The 20675-nt window shown below is 39.8% G+C and overlaps 1 protein-coding gene across 4 annotated transcripts in view; it reads left to right on the plus strand.

Annotated features, from left to right (window-relative positions):
* LOC109452892 (regulator of microtubule dynamics protein 2) overlaps positions 1–20335 on the plus strand; it is a 68602-nt gene extending 48267 nt beyond the window's left edge. For 2 of the 4 annotated variants that reach the window (XM_019742177.2, XM_074331901.1), the window contains exons 9-12: positions 5435–5488; positions 5576–5656; positions 11925–11974; positions 19465–20333. In XM_019742177.2, the coding sequence (XP_019597736.2) occupies positions 5435–5488; positions 5576–5656; positions 11925–11974; positions 19465–19642 (363 nt within the window). In that variant the 3' untranslated portion in view covers positions 19643–20333. Of the gene's footprint in view, positions 1–5434; positions 5489–5575; positions 5657–11924; positions 11975–19464 lie in introns of all 4 variants that reach the window. The other 2 variants (XM_019742207.2, XM_074331902.1) reach the window with 2 other exon arrangements.
* The last annotated feature ends 340 nt before the right edge of the window (positions 20336–20675 follow it).

A 20675-nucleotide genomic window follows, 5' to 3' on the forward strand; every position in this document is an offset into this window, starting at 1 on the left:
CATTACTTTAGTGTCAAACTGGTTACTACCTGCACCCGTCCTTTCTACCCTTGTCAAAGAAATCTTTCTCATCTCCATGTGTAGATCTCTAACAGTTTGAATCCCAGTTTTGGCATGTTCTGTTTTAAGCCTGTCATAATGTTTTAAAATTCAAACGACTTCTTGGAGCAGCAAGTTACGCCCTTCCAGGTACAGCAGCCCTTACTTCCAAGTCCAAGAGCAACTCTCCAGGTCATGCCCTGATTATTAAAGCTGATCCCAAATATACCAGATTAGCCTAATATAGAAACAGTTTAATCTTAAAGAACTAAAAGATACCAAAAGGAAGAGTTATTTTAAATGCCACTCCATAGGTTACAGACAGTTCTATGAAATATTCTTGGGACATCACACCAAACCACTATTTTCATTCTTGTCTTAAAATGTATAATGGCTATGCTAATAAAACTCCAAACAGTAATATATGTATGTGCACACATGTAAATGTGTAATAGCCCCCTCCACATAACCAACTTCCTTTTGGGCTAATTTCTCTATCTTTTTCTGGGACCAGTGATAGAATCTTATAGATACTAACATATTTTTTCCCAAACTACAATTTCAGATCTGTAACAATACAGACAAAATCAGGCTCTGAACTGTATTGTCCAACATACTGTCTATGCTGATTTTTTTGTTGTTGTATTTTAAGGATCAATTTTCTAGAACTGAGAGGGAATTTAGAGATCATATAGTCTAAGATGGCAAATATTTTCATCGCACTTTTCATCTCTGAACAATGGCTAAGGCTGCCTAGAATGCTTTGTGAAAAAATAAGTAAATAAGTGAGATCCAGCACGAGCCCAGTGGCGGGAATGGGGCGGCTGGTTGGTTCAGTGGTTAAAGCGCAGTGCTCATAACACCAAGGTCGCCAATTCAGTCCCGACCTGACTTGGAGCTTATAGGTCCTGGAAAAACACATCGTTCCCCAATAAAATTAAAAAAAAAAAATAGTACCAGGAAGAAAGTACAAGGGCCATATATTTCTTATTTTTTATCTAAAGTGATCTTTTTTGTTTCATAAAGAGGGAATTACCTCAGGAACATAATTTTTTCCAGAGTCACACAATGGTTAATCAAAGACATGAGTGAAGTCTAAGGCTGCATCATCCCTATTTGTTCATCTTTTTTCTACCACTGAGAATTAGTTCCTCTATTTTAAATTTCGTAAGAATGTAGATCATGGTATATTTAAGGTAAATGATGTATAAAAGGTGCTGAGTTAATTAGCAAAAAAATGTCATTTGAACTTGAAACTCATTCTTCATAGTATCAAAGTTATAACTGGGGGGTGGGGTCAGGTTCAGGACACTGCACAAAAGTTCTTAAGGTGCTCATGTACCTGAAATATTACACAGAGAAAATCAGAAGTGGTAAGAGGCATAAGAATGCAGGGGTAAAGATTACAAACTCCTGGTTAAATCCCAGTTCTACCACTTACCAGCTGGTTAACACTGGGCAAATTACTTAACTCCTCTCTCACAATTTAGTCAATAACATGGAGATAATAATACCTGCCTCACAGTGTTGTGAAGATTACATAAGTTAATACAAGTAAATTGCTTAGAGAGGGCCCAGCGTATAGTAAGTGCTAATAAAAGCTCACAGAATTTTAACTTCATTAAAATGTAACCATCTTGGGGACCTCACCATTCAATCGTGACTCGGATTCTTACTGAAAATGCATTCCATGGTGTTTGTCAAGAGAGAAATCATCAGAGCTGCTTCTCCCCATATCTACGCTAACAACCAAGGGTACTGAGGAGCCTAGACTGCTGAGGCCTAAGGCTGTGGAGGAAGTAAGAAACCTGGGAGGTGGAGGGAAAGGAAAGGAAACAGCACGGATGTTGGATCTCACACCCTAGGATAGTCTGCACCCCCTGGCCCTGGCAGGAGGTCATGTTGTTAGAGACTAGGACGCCTGTCCCCACCCCCCACTCCATCCCTTCAAAGAGCATTTACCGGGGCCAGGAATGTATCCCCAGAGCCTTCAAGTTCAGTCCTGCAGAGATCAAGAGCACAGGCTTTATAATCAGACAGTTTGAGACTTGAGCCTTTTCCTGTCTGTCTGACCTGGGCATGTTTATTTCTCCTCATCTTAAGTTCTTCCTCTATAAAGTAAGCATAAAAATACATACTTTGTATGGTTTTTGTGAAGATTGCATAAAATAATACATGTAATTTTCTTGGCCCAAGGTCTAGCACATTAAGTGTTCTAACTGAAAATAAATGTTAGTTGCTATTATTTTGCTCTTATAACAAGTGAAATCTTGTCCACCACAACTAAACATCTAGGGAGGTGGTTTTAGATGTGGAGTTATCTGTGAATCCCCTGTTGTTTCTTTCTAACTATAGTATGCCTCCCACCTCAACCAAAATTCTGGCAAGATTCCCTCAGGCAGTGGTTCTCACCCTTGGCTATACGTTAGAATCATCTAGAGAGCTTTAAAAAAATGCCAGCCCAGGCTACAACTCAGTCTAATTGTTTCAGAATCTCTGAATATATTAATGATTAGTTTACATACAATAAAATGCACCCATTTTCAGTGTGCAGTCCAGTGAACTTTGAAAATTTTATATACTCATGTAACTACCACCGTTTCAAAATCTAGAACACAGCCATCACCCTGGAGAGTTATCTTTGCTCACTAGCTGTCAAAGGGATCTTTGACGGCATCCACTGACCTGCTTTCTGTCACTGTAGGTTAGTTTCGCCTATTCTAAAATTGTGTATAAATGGAGTCATAATGCTTGTACTTTTTGTGTGTTTCTGGCTTCTTTTGCTCAGCATAATGTTTTGAGATTCTTGCATTTTATTGAGTGTATCAGTAGTACCTTTCTATTGCCAGGTAATAGTCCATTATGTGGACATGCCACGATTTGCTTACACATTTACCTATTGATGGATGTTTAAGTCATTTCCAATTTGGGGCTATTGTGAATAAAGCTTCATGGATGGGTATGTGCAATAAATGACAGGGATGGCAGTGCTGGGGGACAGGCTCCCCTGATCTCACCCACTGTTTGCAATCATGCAATCCCTGGATCTCCCAGATAATGATGGAAGGCTGCTGCTTGAGGTTATGAGATGTTTGAAAACAAAGCTAATTTATTCAGCAATGTTTGTTAACCACATATCTAGCATCAAACAGTCTCAAATGTAGGAAACACAAGGATGACCAACACCGCCCCTGCCTCCAGGAAACTTGTACAGCCAAGACCAAGTAAACAAGTACACTGTCTTTGCCAGGTGTTATGATAAAGAGTGGTCTAAGAGCTTAGCCAGAAACTGCCCCTTAATTAGAACACTTCACTGAGTAATACTGCCTTCTTTGTTATTCAGCTAAGGCCTGTGTTCCTTTAGGCTTCTTTTTCTTTTTTTTAACTTTAAGAAAAAAAAGAGATGTTCTGATTTATAATCCTTCTGCATAATTAAACATAGTGTTAAGGTATATATACAGAATTAAAATGCCAACATTAAAGAAACAAGAAACTGCTTATTTACATATTTTGGGGCAAGTTATCCAGAGAGAATTTGAACAGAGCTTGCAGAAACTACTGGACATAAAAGAAGTTACAATTGAACAAAGTTCAATCTAGGTCCCTCTATTAGAATAGCTAAAGAAATGTACTTAGTAAACTCAAGGAGTGGAAATGGAAATCTTTGGACAAGACACCAGAAGAACGTAGGAGAACCAGAATCCATCAGCACCGTGGATGGCTCTGTAGGCTGTTCAAAGCTCTGGCTAGGACTGAACTTGACAACTTCCTTCAGTCTGTCGGCAGCCTTGCTGTCTCACGAGCAGGTTCTAGGCCAGATCCACACACTGTTTATCTATTCAGTCTGAAAGAGTTACACTCAGTCTGGCTCCCCGGCCCAAGAGATTTTGGCCTCCTCCTTTGAAGACCCTTCCTTCTGGGATTCTATGGAAAAGAAATGTCCTGCACAAGAGATGTGCTTACTTAAGGTATACTCCTCACACCCCACGGTCTTGGATTCTTCTCCATGAGTACCCATCTGTGAAATGTGTCTATCCTTTGACTCAGCAATTCAACTTCTAGAAATCTTTCCTACAGACATTATCACACATGTACCCAAGGATATAGGAGCAAGTATGTTCATTGATCATTATTAGTAACAATGAAAAATAAGAATAAGTCTAAATAAATGTCTAATGGGGAATGTTTAATTTAATTGTAGTATCTGTATAGTAGGAAATACAGGTCTTAGGGACAAGGTAGACCTGTGTATGGTGACATGAAAAAATGTCTGCAATATGTTGTGGGAAAAAAAGTTTTGGACCAACATGTAGAAAATGGTCCCTTTTTAATTTTTTTCTCAAAAACAAATCATCATTTTGTTTGTTTGGTTTCCCTATGCTTGGTAAAACAGTCTGGTAGGATGCATGTCAGCCTGTTGGTAGTGGTTACCCCTGGGGAATAAGATTGAAATTAAGAATAAAATTAGAACAGAGAAACTCTTACTTTTTAATTTTGGAAATGTCTGGATTGCTTGTATCTTGCATTTTTTTGTAAACTTTTTTTTTAAGTACCCTTTTTTCTCTTGGGCTCTGCATCCCTGTGGGCTGGGAGTGGGGTCCGGTTGGGGGCTTACTTGGATAGGCCTTTATAACAGCAGAAGCTGACTCTATGCCAAGACTGACTTAGGTTCAAAGTAAAGCACTCTAGTAGCAATACCATATACCAGAAAGAGTTCTTATTTACCAGAGATAAAGAAAAGGAACAGGTACATAATAGATAGGTAGATGAAGAGTACATTACCTTCATAATTCCCATTTATGAAACTCTGCAAGTAGGTCTACTACTTGGACTAGTTGTTTCAAGGACCTGTCTTTTCTTTAAATGTACTTGAGGTGATGGACTTCAGATATTATTCAACTCATATAGAATGTGTTAAAATCACAAGACATCAAAATCAAATATTAATGTCCTAGAAGATGTTTGCCATGGGATGCCAGTTATGCTGTACCCTTATTTCCTAAATAGATTGTGAAATGTATACGTAAGACTTGTCCTGGGGAGAGTGTATCACCAGTTGTTTTTGTTCTTGAAAGGAAAAGAGAGGAAGGATAGGGAAGGGGAAGTGAGGAGAGGATTATACAAACGAGTCCAAAACCCTTCAAGTATCCCATTGCTTTGTAAACTTTATGACCATAATAATAATTTCATTTTAAGGGACAAACTCAAAAACTATATTTCCACATAAAAGACACTTCAACTGATAAAATGACTCAGATGTGACACAACCAATCTAAACTCTTAGGATAATTTGGTTAATATTTGATTTATTGACATATATCCTCTTCATTGGTTGTTATTGTTGCTGTTTTAATATCACCCTATTATTCTCTTTTCTGTTTCCTCTTAAAATCAGGTTGAAGAGCTACACCCTGGTTTTTCTAAGTCTAATTACATGTTTCTGGCCAAGGTAATGAAGACTGCTGTTTTAAGATCACTTTAGACCCATTACATAAAAATGTGATTACCTTTAATAGTGATTATTTTTCATTTCTAGTGTTATATGGATCTTCAGCAACTAGATAATGCCAGGAAGTTCTGTAATTTGGCAATGTTGCTTCCTTGTGTTACCAAAGAGGTAAGCCCAAACAGTGCCAGTGAGTGCTATTATTTTATCGGTACTGCGGTATTCCAGTTTCAAATATGAACAATAGCTTATGAACATCTGGAGTTTTCTTCTATGCTAAAACATTTTGACTTTGATTTAATTTGTACTATGAACTTTTTAAAATCGCTGTAGGTAACCTTCAGCAGGCGACCTCTGTATCTTTAAGAGACATGCAAATCATGGGCTAGCAGTTAAAACATGCTGATGCTCATTAGATGATGGACAGCAGGTAGTGGACAAGCCCCACTAGGAAGGATGGAGGACAGCATAATTCTGGGGAGTTGGTGATTAAACTGACAGGCAACAAACAAGCTGGACAGGCTTGCCCGTTTAGAACAAGAGGTGTCCGTGGGGGTGCCATCTTCAGTCCCCAGCTCATAGCACAGTGTGACTAGCCGAGACCATAAAGAAGATTCCGAATGTATATTAATATTTTTTTCTTGGTCTTTGAGCACGTACCATTCATGAAAAAAAAAAATGATCACATTGATTCTTACTCTTTCATTCACTAATTCAGGATTCTGGGTAGCTCTAAGATTTAGGAATTTCACAGAGTTAATATAGCTCACTCCATGTTCCTGATGGGAACAAAAGGAAATAGATAAATGTTTTCCTGCTCCCTTCGCATACCACCAACCATCATCATCTTCTGAATCACAATAGAAAAGAAATGCTTCAGAGATAAGCACTCCTCTTCTCTGTTGGAGCAATTCAAGGCATTTGTTGGAATCTGCGGTATAAACATGTGAGACATGCCCGTTGCCCTGTAGGATCCTATAGCCTAGAAGAGAACATGAGGCAAACAACTAAGCTCAGGGTAGGAAGCATGAAGTGCTAAGAGGGGTACAAATCATTGGTTATGGAAATGCTAAAGGGAGAAATTGTTTTCACTTGGAAGAGATCAGGCAGCATTAGAGGTTGTCTCTGAAAGACATATGTAAGTGAGATGTTGGCGAAGCACATTGCAGGTCATGAACAGAGGTGGAAAAGCAAAGATTTGTCTAAGGAGTGTTCAGGGCGGTCACGGACAATAAGGCTGAAAAGGGGCAATGAGACAAGGCCTGCCCAGGAGCAGCTGCTCGGGCTCCAGCAGGCCTCTTCCCCACCCTCCTGTGCAAGGTCTTGGACTGCTTATATGTGGGATTTCCTGCAGGGCAGATTGTCCTTCTAATGTGAATCCCTCAGTTGTCTCCATTGGTTAATAGTTAGTGCAAAATGGCACAGTCTCAGTAGCAGCACTCCTTCTCCAGAAGACAATTTTTTCAGCAAAAAACAGATTTTTGTCCTGCTGGTTGCTCGCTCCGTATTGGTGATTGGGACCCTACTTTCTTACGTCTCTCCTGAATGATGTCAGTTTGAGTTACATGCAGTTTAAAACTGAGTGCCCGTGCATTCATATTAAAATATGAGATTAGAATATGCTATGATAATGAAATATAATTGCATGGTTTGACATGCAAATATTTATGCATGAAATACAGATCTCTCACAGGAGGAATGTGAGATATTGATGGTCCTTAGGGTTTAATCCTTGGTACCTAAGTCTCTTGTCTCCTCTCCCCTTTCCTCCTCCCTACCCCCCAAACCTATGTCCGTGGCTTCAAATGCTATCTGCTTGCCAGGGGTCCTCAAACTTATATCTCCAGAACTCTCTTCTGAGTTCTAGACCTGATTATCTAATGTCCTACTGGACACCTCCATTTGAATGTCTCACAGACATCTCAAGCTTATCTTGTCATCAGGCCTTTGGATCTGTTCTTCCTCCATCTTTCCCTTTTAGTAAATGGCACCCCCATCTACTCAATCTCTCTCTCTCTCTCTCTCTCTCTCTCTCTCTCTCTCCCCCCCCTCCCTCCCTCCCTCCCTCCCTCCCTCCCTCCCTCTCTCCCCTGCCTCCCTGAGCAGGGGCACCACATCAAGCCACCAAGTTGGTCTCCTCACAGCTTCTCGCTTCCTGCCCAGTCATGCTTGGCTTTCCATAGCAGCCAAAGCAACAGATTGAAGTTCAGAATTTTAGCATGCCCTTCAAGGCTCTGATCTAGCTCCTACAAATCTCTCAAGCTTCATGTGTCTGCCCTTCGGACATGCTGGTGTCTCTTCCTGAAATACTCGCACCCGGATGTTCCATTCCCTTCACCAGCTTTATTCGTACTCATCCTTGAAACCTCACCATACATGTCATTTCTTCAGGAAAGATTTCCTTGACCCCCAGGCAAGAAAGTACTTTGTGCTTTGCCATCATTTAGCACAGTTGTGATTATATAGTTATTTGTGTGACTGTTCCATGAAAGTAGCAACCAGGTGTGTGTCATTCACCACTCTATTCCTAGTGCCAACTATAGTGCCTGGCATGTAATAAGGACTCGGTAAGTATTGGTAGGAAGAATCAAAAGATTAATACCATGCCAAAAAAAAAAAAAGAAAATAGGACTGGTAATAAATGTAACTAAGAAAACTGGACACTGTGGAAATACTTATATAATAAGCAAAATAACATTAGCAAATATTTTCCAGTGATGTGTCCATTTATATTTCTAGCAGGGTTTTTTTTCCCCAAGTAGTAAATATACTATTGGAAATATCTCAATTTCTTTTTCAGTTAGAAAACTGAAAACAGGATGAGATGAGTTATCTGTAGTAATCCCTATCTCTAAAGTTTTTCCAGATTGAAATATACCCAATTAGTGATTTTACTGATCAATTGATTCATTTCCAAAATGTCTAGCAGTGCCACTAATTACAAAGAAGTCAACCCAGCCTTCAGTTTTCTCTCCCTCATGTGAACTCACATAACATATTTGCTTCTTTCTTGTGGCACTTGTAACCCTTCCTGGCCTTGTCCTCATCTGTGAACATGTCTTCTGTCCCTATGTGGGAGCTCATCACACTGCACTGGATAATGCGAGTGTCGGCGCTTGGGCTCTAGAGCCCTGTCGTGCGTATACGCAGCTCTACATTCCCAGACTTGAAGCTACAGTATTTTATTACCCATGTGGACTTTTCTTGACCCTACGAAGGTTATCTCAGGTCCTTTTAACATTTCTTTTAAAATAAAAGGAATTCCTGTGTTTATGGCCATGTGAGAATGATTACTGAGTGAAGTAATGACTATACCAGCAGCAGAGGAAGTATTCCAGTTACTGGCTTGGAGTATACTGAGAAAGCTCAAATATGAAAAGCATTATAATACACACACACACGCACGCACACACGGTGCCAAAAACATGTATACACATTTTAAGAAAGGAAAACTGTATTAAAATTGTAATAATATATACCAATAACAAAAGATGAATACAAGTTGTAATTCATTAAAATTACAACTTAAATTAATAAATAATACAACAATATTAATAAATAATACAACAATTATTAAAATTGTTGTAATATTTTGAAGTGACATTAATCACTCTTCTAAGACAAACTCTTATAGCATAGTAAATAGAATGTTCCAGAGACAACCACAGGAAGAGGTGGACTCTGGGGATGCTGAAAGTAAAGAGTACGTCTTCATATTTAGCAAGTGGCATAGTTGTCTTTGAAGTTACCTGTTCTGTCAAGTTCTGGGCTGCATTTCAGGGGAGAGACTGTGTGCTGTCTCAGGAGAAATGTTTGCATAGTTTGAATCTGGGGAAGAAAGGAATAACCTGAGCTGAAAACCATAACCTGAGTTCTTACAAGAGGACATGTGCATAAATATGGTCACCGTATGAAGGGCTTGAGACATAATGAAGACCTCAAAGTTAATCAGATAAATTTGCGGTTGCCATGCTACAAAGCAGAAAACTTCTGTACGTGCAGGAGAGTAACACACCATGTAAATGTAACTAGTGTGGCAAAGACTTTAGCTAGAGATTACCACTGAACGATCAACACAGAATCCATGTGTAGAAAAATGAATAGATGAATGGATGTGGGCAAACCTTTAACAGCCTCTCATCTCCTCAGTAGCAGAGATTTCATACTGGAGAGAAGTTCTTTGAATATAATGAGAATGGAAATACTCACTCACAGCCCGACACTGACTCAACATGTGTTAATTCACACTAGAGAGAAACCAGACAAATATAACAAACGTGGGAACCACTTCAGCCAGAGGGAGTACCCATTGTTCATAGCCGGGTACTCACACAGGCGAGAAACCATTTGTGATCAGTGTGGAGATGCCTCAGTAACAATATCCTTCAAATGGCATGCATTAATTCACTGCAGAGAAACCATGTGAATGTCATCTCTGTGGTAAAGCCTTTAGTTGGTGCTCTAACCTTGGCTGTCATGAGACATTGCGTACTGGAGAGAAACCCTATAAATGTAATGAATATGGAAGAGCCTCAGCCTCACCTTTATACTGGAGAGCATTCACATGAGGGAGAAACCCTGCAGCCTTCAGCCAAAACTCAAGCCTTGGTGTGCACAGAAAACTCAGAGTAAACCAAGAAGGAAAGCAGCAATCTTTACCAAGTGGAGGAAGCCATATGAGAAATACCAGATAATTCATGTTAGAGAAGCAATTCAGTGAAATAAGCATGGGAATCCATTTACTCATGGAACAACCTTCCAGGACATGTAAAGATTTTCACCGTATAAAATACTCTCAGTGACATGAATGAAGGAAAGTCTTCAATGGTCACACATACCTTAGTCAGCCTTTAAGCTCTCGCAATTGGGAGTTCCTCAGTCCTCAAGCCAGTGTGGAAATGCCTTCATCATGAGTTTATATGAGACACCTCAGACTGAAAAAAACACTATCAAGAACACTTCAGTACACAACTCAACATATAATTTAGACTTTTGCCAAATGACGTATTGCTGTAAATAGTGTAGTGTAAATACACTAAAAAAAAAACTGTGATGCACCTTTGGAAATGTTGAATGCAGAATTTGGCAAGACACAATAAGCAATGAGATAACCTCTCTTCAGTACCTTAATGAAAGCTGATTAAAAATCCAATATCCAATACATTGGTATTTGTCTTTAATACCATGAAAAATCATGAAATATTGTGGTGAGTAATTGGTGCATTTTTCCTTTATTACATCATGATTGATCAGTTGATTAGTTTCTATTTTTCATGCAGCTCTAAACATACTTACAACTTTGTTCAATCAGAAAACAACATTTAATGTAACTGAAAAAATGTAGAACACAAATAATGTGTTCTAATTATATTAGTTTTGAAATATGTTTCTGCATGGCAAGGGTCAATGGAAACATAGACAAATAAGACACGCTTTTTTGATTCAAATATCCCAGGTGATGGTGACAGGGAGTAGGGGGAGGGGTAGCCTTTGTTTGTTGTCTAGTGTTCCAGCATCGAACCGCTGAGTTAGCAGGCATTTATTTAGGGCTTCTAGGTGCTAGGCGCGGAGCTAGCCTTAGGGTTACAAAGACAAACATGAATTATGGTTTTTTATAAGCTTTTTTAAAAATAATACATTAATACTCTAGATTCATTCATCGTATTTTCTCACAACCTTCAAAAAATACTGATTTGATAGAAGTTACACTACTAGTTGACCAGACACTGCTATTGAATTCGTGTGTTCATGTTTATGAAGAACTTCCAGTTTTTTTAAAAAAAAATCTAGCTAGCAGCTGCTTCCAAATATCTACTTTGTCCAGTTTTCCTCATCTGTTTAAATTTGTTACATAACTTAAATTCTGTCTGATAGGTGCTCAGTAAAGGTTTGTTAAACACAGAAATGCATAGGAGAACCTACCATCTGAAGTTATTGTCACTGTTTCTATCATCCACACTTGTTTTAAAGAAATAACAATACATGTGGAGTCCTATAAAACACATTATGTGATTTTTAATCTTAACTATACGCTCCCTGATAGTCAATAATGAAATGTATCTGCCTCTCTACATCTAACAGTGGAGTCTCAGATTTCTTCATATCCTTCTGCCAGGGCCAGGACTTCTTCCACATCTTATAGTTGAAGAAGAAAACAGTGTTATTAACACGCTGGTGGGATCCAGTGTGTCTGCTTACGTGGAAGGCACTGCCTTCCATTGTTTTACCACCCCAGACCCGGTGGAGGATGAACCTGGAAGTAGCTTTCCATTACTCACATTCTCAGAGATCTACGTCATGCCTGCTTCTAAGTAACCCACAGTTTCTCTGTAATCATCTTTCTCAAATTATCCCCACTCAACAAAAGTCTATTTCAAAGTACCTAGAGTATCAGGATGAATGTGTGACTTGTCATTGTACATTTGTGTTTTCCTTACAGGATAAAGATGCACAGAAAGAGGTGAAAACAATGAGCACTTCTTTGAAGAGGTAAATAAAAGAACTTCAACAAATCAGATGTGGTCCACTAAAATTTAAACTAATCAAAGTTGTGTTATTTTATTATCCTTTTTTTTTCTTTTTTGAAGTGAAGGCAGTGTGCTCAGATTTGAAAGTAAAACCATATTTCTGCAGAATGCATTCACTAATAGCATTACAAAACTAATCATGTTATGTGGGCAAGTCCATGTCCTCTAATGTCAGTACAAATGATCTTTAAATATGTATGCTTTGTATTTTTCCTATCAATAATCTATAGTTTTCAGATTATATCTTTAAATATTTCTTTAAATAAAATATTTAAGTCAATCCAATAAAATGAACTCGAATGAGTGTTTTATTGTTGGCTTCAATGGAAACCTTACAAAACAAAATAATTTCATTAATGTGGATGAAAATGGAAAAAAATGATCAAAGGACATGAACAAGTTGTTGGTAACAGAGATAAACAAATGAAGAAATATATTGTAATTAGTAATCAGAAATGTGAATAAAATTACAATAAGATACTGTTTTACCATTAAATTAGCAAGGATTGTTTTGGTTGTTTTTTTTCTTTCAAGAAACATTCAGTGCTGGTGATGCCATGAGGTGGAACATTCTTATGTTCCACTGGTAGGAGGGCGTTTTGACATAAACATTTGGTAAAATATAATCAGAGCCTTAAGAATGTACTAACTCTTTAATCTTGTGATTTCATTTCACAGAAATAAATCTAAAGAGAAAAAGTACAATTGTTTATACACAAATGTTACAGCAAAACACTATGTCCCACAATAAGAAAGTGGTTAACCATATTAGAATATAACTGCAATAGAATTCTTTTTTTAATTTTTATTGGGGAATATTGGGGAACAGTGTGTTTCTCCAGGGCCCATCAGCTCCAAGTCATTGGACTTCAGTCTAGTTCTGGAGGGCGCAGCTCAGCTCCAAGTCCAGTCACCATTTTCGATCTTTAGTTGCAAGGGGTGCAGCCCACCATCCCATTCCGCAACCTTGTTGTTGAGAGCTGGCGCTCTAACCAACTGAGCCATCCGGTGGTCCCTCCAGAGGCTCAGCGGCAGCTCCTTGTCTTCAATCTAGCTGTGGAGGGTGCAGCTCACTGGCCCATGTGGGACTCGAACCGGCAACCCTTTTGTTCAGAGCTTGCGCTCTCACCAACTGAGCCATCAGCCACCTGAATAGAATATTATTTTAACATTAAACATAATTACAAAAATGATATAGATCTTGTGTATATACTATTTTGTCTTGTACTTGCACTTAAGATGCTCCTTGTATTTTCCTCTGTCACTCCTCCAGCTTTGTTCCTTGTCAGATGTGTTTTAGCTATTCTAGTTCTTTGTGTTTCCGTGTGAATTTTAGAAATCAGGTTTGTTTGGGGTTTTTTAAAAATTTCTACCCAAAACATCCAGCTGGGATTTTGATTGTGATTGTGTTGATCAATTTGTCTTCTCAGCTCGAGATTATGGGGCTCCTTTAGGGTCCCCGCTCTGTGCACGATGTCCTGGAAATTCTCTCAAGGACTGTAGCGATCCCATCTCTCAGGGATGACTGTCCTTCCTTTGTTGCTGTCTAGTATCTTGAAAACTATTGATTTATATGTTTTGGATTTTGAAAGACTTTGAGAAGTTGTAACATTGGGAAGTTACAACTCTGCAGCACTATCCAGGCTAATAAATCATTATTTCATATAAGTAGAGCAAACTCACACATATTAAATTTCTTTTTCAAACAGGTTTCTATAATGCGCAAAGGGATCCATTTTGTAAAATAAAGCAAGTTGAGCAATTGTACCATGCAATTAATTATTTAATTGGAGTTTAATTAGAACTCTGAGACAATTTGTGGTTTGTTTCTAGCATTCTTAAGCTTTGGCGAGTAAAGTTTGCCTATGATGAGTTAAATTATGCCTTCCCTCCTTCTTGAATACTTTATACATCCCAACTAAGTTAAAGTTGGGAAACTTGATTGGGAAAATAATCTGCTGAAAATTATGAATGGAAACGGCAGTAGAAATTATTAATGCCAAATGACTGCCTCTAGCAGAGCCCTGACTGGAAAGCCACTTCCTGTTGGCAGACTGGCCCTTCCATGGGCTGGTGTGGAATTCCTCTGGAGCTCAACATTGTCCTAATTTTTAAAAGATCCCAGTCACAAGGATAGTGATCTTCCAACCAAGCTACTAATTCAGTTATTTATTTTGTCTCTTTGTTTGAAATGCATTTTATTTCCTTGGTGTTCTTCAGTCATACGGGTACTTAGCAATTATAATTAATCAAATATTTATTGAGCTAATATGTTGGAATCATCCAAGGGCTGATTCAAGTTTGTGTGGGCTCAAACTTATACAATTTGGGGAATTGTTAAGAAAAATAATACAAAATTTGAAATACAAAATTAGATATGAAAGTAACTTTACTTTGAATGAAAGAGACATCACAATAGACTATGAAATGTAAAAAGCTGACAAATGCCACAAATACTGCAAAATTTAGGAAAATAATGTATCATTGCTTGTACCTGAGGCACGTTTCTAGGATACTGTCTTTCTACATTTTGCCACACACGCTTTCTTCACTCTGTCATATGGCTTTAATTTTTTTTAACATTTTCTGTAGAGAGCATAGAGGAGAGAAAAATTGGTCTTGCCTCTAGGATGATTGATTGACATTTATTTATTTTTTATAACTGGTGGTTTAGAAAAGCTCCTCTCGACCTCACTTCTTGTTAGTAATGCAGGCGGTGACTGAGCCCTGGAGAACTCCAGCACTTTGAGCACCTTTTGAGCTGAGCCTCGATGGCCCTGCGGTAGCTGGTCCAGCTCTGCCCAGTTCTGGCACCTGCCCAGCCTGGAAGCCGGGGTCATCGTGGGCCCTGAGCAGGGAACCATGTAGCACCTTGTTCATATCCTTGTCCCTGGAGCCAGTCAGGGTCTGAAGCTCGATGCAGGCCCCAAAGTGAGCTGTCCCTGGGGCTGGTGGGTACAGAGGTTGGAATTCCCCCACTGAGCATCCCCACCACCAAATCCGCCACAGGGTGTGTAAGGGACCCTGAAGCTGGGCGGCTCCCCAAGCCTTCTTACTGGGGCTAGGGGTGCTCATGGGGCGATGGGACAGGGAGCACAAACCCATGCAAGTGAGGTTCCCTGATCAGTAGATTAATACCAGTATCTCGCCAACTGCCTAAAGCATAAAGGCCAAAGTCTTCGTCCGGGTTTCAAGATACCCCATGCTCCGGTGCACCCACAGGCTGTCTTTCCAGAGGCGCTCCCACTGTCGCCCCAACCACACACACATGCACGCATGCAGGCTGCGTTCCTAACAGGATAGATTGTTGCTTAAAGCCTGCCTCGTGCTCCTCTGCCCTTTAGTGTGGGTTTCCTGGTGCTGTAGGGCCTCCTTCCCTCCCCCATACCTGTTTATGGAAATCTCCCTCTCCACGGGAGGCCTGACTCAGGTGACTGGAAGTTCTGCATAAAACCTTCCTGATCCACATGACTAGATGTGCTCTCTCCGTCCTCAACAGAGCAGGCCCTTCTTAGTGTGTTTTATTTTAGCCTGACCAACCTTCAGATCTTCAGCAAGATGAGGACAAAGGCCGTCTATTGGTCGGTCACCTTTGTATCTCCCGTCTAACAGTATGGACTCAAATAACATGTATTCAATTAAGTGAAACCACTCAACAAAGAGAAACACACTTCACATGTGTCCCTACGGTTCCTAAAAGAGAAAACCAAAAGTCATGTCTCCCCTCAGATGTGATGTGACAGGGAGAGAGCCGAGGGACAGGTGGAGGGCAGGGCAGGAAATAGAGAAGCCCAGCAGGTCAGGGACCAGACAGGAGATAGTCTGAGGCAATGCCAAAACCAGCCCTTAGACTTCAAGGTCATGGCACTGTCTTCCTCTCCTAAAGACAATACAGACCTGGGTACATTCTATTTTATTGTTTTACTGCTGTAGCCTTCATTACATGGCATATAGACCTCATACTAGGGTTAGTCATTGTGGTATTTCTATGACCCAATGGCTTTCTTTTCTCTCTCTCTCTTTGAAGTTTTCATTTTGATGCCATTTCTAGGCTCTGGTTTCCAGTTTCTTGTTTTAGCAATAAAGTAACTCCTCTAATACCCTAGTGTGACACTTAAAACTATTTAGAGCAGTCACATTCCTGACAACCTGGCAACTGTGAGTGTTGCTCTTACAGGATGCTGAACCCCTGTGCTCATTGCGAACAGACTGGAAAAGAAAGAGATGACAGATGATTGCTTTAGAAACCGGGTCCTCCAACATATGCATACACTGAGAACACATATACTATGTTTATGACATTTTAAGTTTTCTTTTAAATGCAAAATAAACCCCACTTTACATTCATAGTAAATTTTTAATTTTTCAGTGTTACACATCCAATATTTCAATGGAAGCTCTTTACCTGCTGACCTAGGTTAGGAAAGGGATAGCACTCTTGTTTGACCAAGGAGGACACTGGACCAGGGTTAGGTTTGCTGGGGGTCACACACCTCGCTAATGAGAGAGGAGGGACTGGACCCAGCTGTCCTAACTCGCAAATGCAGGCCCGTGCAGTGAGCAAAGAAATCATTTTGGAACCCTACAACCAGTCTTAAACCATTACATTTAAGATTTTATGTCCTTAGGAACTAACTCTTCGTTTCCTTTTTATTGCCATTTATCTAAAATGTACTTAAGGCAGCTTAAAAAAAAAAAAAAAAAAAAAAAACTTCTAAAAACAAAGATTTCTTGAAATTTGTATAATTGTTAACTTAGCCAGGAACATACTGGTATCTCACACAGTGGGGGGAAATAGTTCATTGGAAGGGAAAATAATAATTTTAGATGGGCTTTGGATAGGGAGCTTAATGTGTATATGAGATTAATTCATGGGAATCGTCTGGAAAGGTGCCTTATTCTACTTAGGGAACAATTTACTTCCATCTGGTTGTGGTAATTGCCCCACAAGATGTTGCTCATAGTCATACTTTGTTTCCCTTTTCATTTTGGTGTAATTATGTGAATTTTCACTGTTCCATAACTATAATTTACATTTCATAACATACTTAGTGGGGATTATGATCTATCTCACAGTTGCGAATCTCCCCCACTCCCCAATCAGGACTGTACCATGTGGCTCACTGAGTTGGCCACAGAAATTTGGAGGTAAGGGGAGAGTTTGTCTGGATTTTCCCAAACTCAGCTATGCATTCCGAACAGCGGTTTCTTTCCTAAGAGGACCGCTTGCTGGGCTGCACATCTTCTCCTGGCCGCCCACATTGGTCTCAGGCTGGACGTGCTCTCAGAGCAGAGGCTCCTCAGGACGCACAGGGCCCGTGAGGAATGCTCTTCTGAACACGATTAGACCCCAGCTTAAGTCTCTTGTTCAAGGGAGGGAGCCAGTAAATTGAGTCAGGTGTCAAAAGAATTGTCAGACCAAGCAGATGGTACACCACAGGTGCCAGCCTATGACGGCCTCAGTTCTCCTACGGCGGTGTATTAGGGGATCTGGGGATGAGCTGCTCACTGTCCCATCACTTGCAAGGCGCTCTCTCCAAAGTGAATGCTCTCTCTCTCTCTCTCTCTCTCTCTCTCTCTCTCTCTCTCTCTCTCTCTCTCTCTCTCTCTCTGGGTTACTTGTCCCTAAAGCCCATTCATTAGGGTGCCTCCTTTTTTTTTTTTTTTTTTTTTTTGCATCAGCTTTACTGAGATATAAATTGCATACAGCAAAATGCATCCATTGTTAGTGTGCATGTTGATGAGTTTAGACAAATGTATACAGCAGTGTAACCCCTACTACAAGCAGGATATAAAATATGTGCCTCACTCCAGGCAGCACCTTTGTGTCCCTTCTCAGTCAGCTTCCCACCTGCACCAGCAACTTCAGGCAACCACGCATCTGCTTTCTGTCACTATAGTTTAATGTTTTGTTCTGTTTGTTGTTGTTTTTTAATACCACAGTGTCAGGCAATCACAGATCTGTTTTCTTTCACTATAGTTTAATGGGTTGTTGTTTTTTTAATACCGCATAAATGGAATCATTCTCTTACTGAGCACATTTTTGAGATTCCTCTATGTTATTGGATATATCAATAGTTCATTCCATTTTTTTGCTGGGTAATACTGTGCAGCTTACATATACCATGCATTGTTTATCAATTCACCTGTTTCGGGTTGTTTACAGTTTGGGGTTATTATAAATTAAACTGACATGAACATTCACGTGCATGTCTTTCTGAGGACATGGAAAGGGGAAGAAAACACCTAGGTGTGCAATTGTCATGTCACATGTAAGTGTGTGATAGCTTTACAAGAACTGCCCTACTGCGCTTCAGATGGTTGTACTGTTTTGCATTCCCATCAGAAATGTATGCGAGTTCCAGTAGCTCCATCGCCTCACCAACATTCGGCATGGTCGATCACAGTCTTTAAGTTTTATCCCCTCTAATGATTATGGGGTGGTATCACTGTCGTTTTAATTTGCACTTTCTTGACTAGTCATTTGAACATCTTTTCACATGCTCACTGGGGACCTCCTTCCTTGACTCTATTGCTCTGACTAGCCAGATGACACGAAATTCCATAATCCTACAGCCCAAATCATCCTTGTCAGTTGGTGGTCGGTTGTTACCTATTCTTTCTGGCCTTAACACTGGCAGGACACAAAAAAGCTGATAGGAGCTCTGATTTCCCTCACATCCCATGGTGAGAACATCAAAACAGACCTTCTGAAATCCCCTGCATTAAAAGTTGAGCAGGTCTCTTGAACCTGTGGCACCGGTAACATTGCTGGGAGAAGGGAGCTAACAGCCATCTGTCCCACTTCCTCCCTTGCTCTGCTATACTTATAGGAACCCTATCGACACAATCCCAATAAGCAATCATGAGTTCTCTGACCTCTCACAACATGCTCCTAATTTCATTGTTAAATTCTATAAGAATTGTTAAGTGCTCCACATGTACATGTATCCAATCCCCATATAGATTAAAATTCACCACATCCTATCTTGCTTCTGTGTTCTCATGATGCTCAATCAATATTTTTAAAGTTGAATTAAATTTGCAATTTTATACACACAGAGAGAGAGAGAGAGAGAGAGAGAGAGAGAGAGAGAGAGACTGAGATTGAATTTCTAGTCTAGATGTGAATCCAAACTTTTCATCTCCAAACCTGTATGAGATCCAGCTCCCCCCACCCCCAACTCTCTACTCTTGTTGAAAATGTAAAATAAACTGCAGTTAGCATGGAAATTATCTTTATGGCATAAATCAGCATATTGTTTTGAGTTTTTGCACTGCATGTACTAATTTGAAAAGAACACATGTCTTGGTTTAGTAAAATTTGCAAAAAGCCAGACATCCCATAAAAAAAAAAAAAAATTTGTTGGTTGAGATGTTTATCCCTCCAGCTATGTTATCTCTTTTTATGACTAAAAAGGATACCGGTGTTTCTTTACTTTTCAAAATCAGGGAGACTTCTGGCAGTGGCCCCACAGGAAGTCCCACTGTACTGAAGCAGTGGATCTTTATGAGGTTTGGTTCCTTCCCACCCTTTGACTGGTCTGCCCGTAAGTATGTCTGCTCCCACCCTGCCTTTGCCAAAAAGTGCATCTTTCAGCCAGGACAACTCTACTTGTGTGAAGCATGATCCAGAGAGGCCAGATCCAGGCCACACTGGCCCCCCCTCTAAACCTGCCTACGTCATATTGTGGTGACTACACGATGGGGGGTTTGGGGGCTGGGGGAGCCCAGTCTACTGCTGCTTCACTGGAGGTGTCTGATGTAGAGGAAGACATCCAGAGGGCCACAAAAATCAGAGTTTTTCAGAGGAGATCCACGGCCTTCCAATGACTAATCCTCAGTTAACCAATCTTCCGTAATCTGATAAGATAGCCGATATCCATAATGATGTTCCTAAAGCTTTCAAGATCCTGCAGTGCCTTCTACATTCCAAAAGAAAGATTAAAGTGTGTGTGGTAAACATTCATATTTTAATATAACTAATTTTAGTATAATCTTTTAAGCCCATGGGTCTCCTAACATTTTTGATTGCATGCTTGGGTCAGCTGTAAAAAATTGGCATCTCCCAATATATTTACATTAATTTACTTATAAATTATACATATTAATACGCTACTGCAATGTTCGTGATACAACGTACATACATATAGAACATTTTAAAGGGTAAGTTTCCTCCTTTCTTGGTTAAAGAGAAATTCTTAGCAAAGTAGAAATAAAGGAACACTTTTTAACATGTTAAAAGATATGTGTCGTAGCCCATCCTACTTATTAATACTGAATTTATAAGTATGTGTACAGAACTCAGGGACAGGACAAGGATGACATGTTCCCTATGTTGTACTCCATGTCCCGTGACTATATACCTACATATTTAGTTATAGTTAACATTCAATATTATTCTACTTCAGCTTCAGGTGTGTAGGACATTGGTCAGGCATCTACACAGACTGTGATGTGATCCCCCTGCTAAGTCCAGTGCCCATCTGGCACCTTACATGATCTTTACAACATTGTTGACTATATTCCCCATGCTGTATTAAGTACCAGTTTGTATTTCTTAATACCTTCACCTTTTTCACCCTGCTCCCAACCCCATTCCAATCTATCATCCTGATAGATCTAGTACCTATCTGTCACCACACCTAGTTATTACAATATTA

Source organism: Rhinolophus sinicus, linkage group LG05 (genome assembly GCF_036562045.2).
Source record: "Rhinolophus sinicus isolate RSC01 linkage group LG05, ASM3656204v1, whole genome shotgun sequence".
NCBI classification, from domain to species: domain Eukaryota; kingdom Metazoa; phylum Chordata; class Mammalia; order Chiroptera; family Rhinolophidae; genus Rhinolophus; species Rhinolophus sinicus.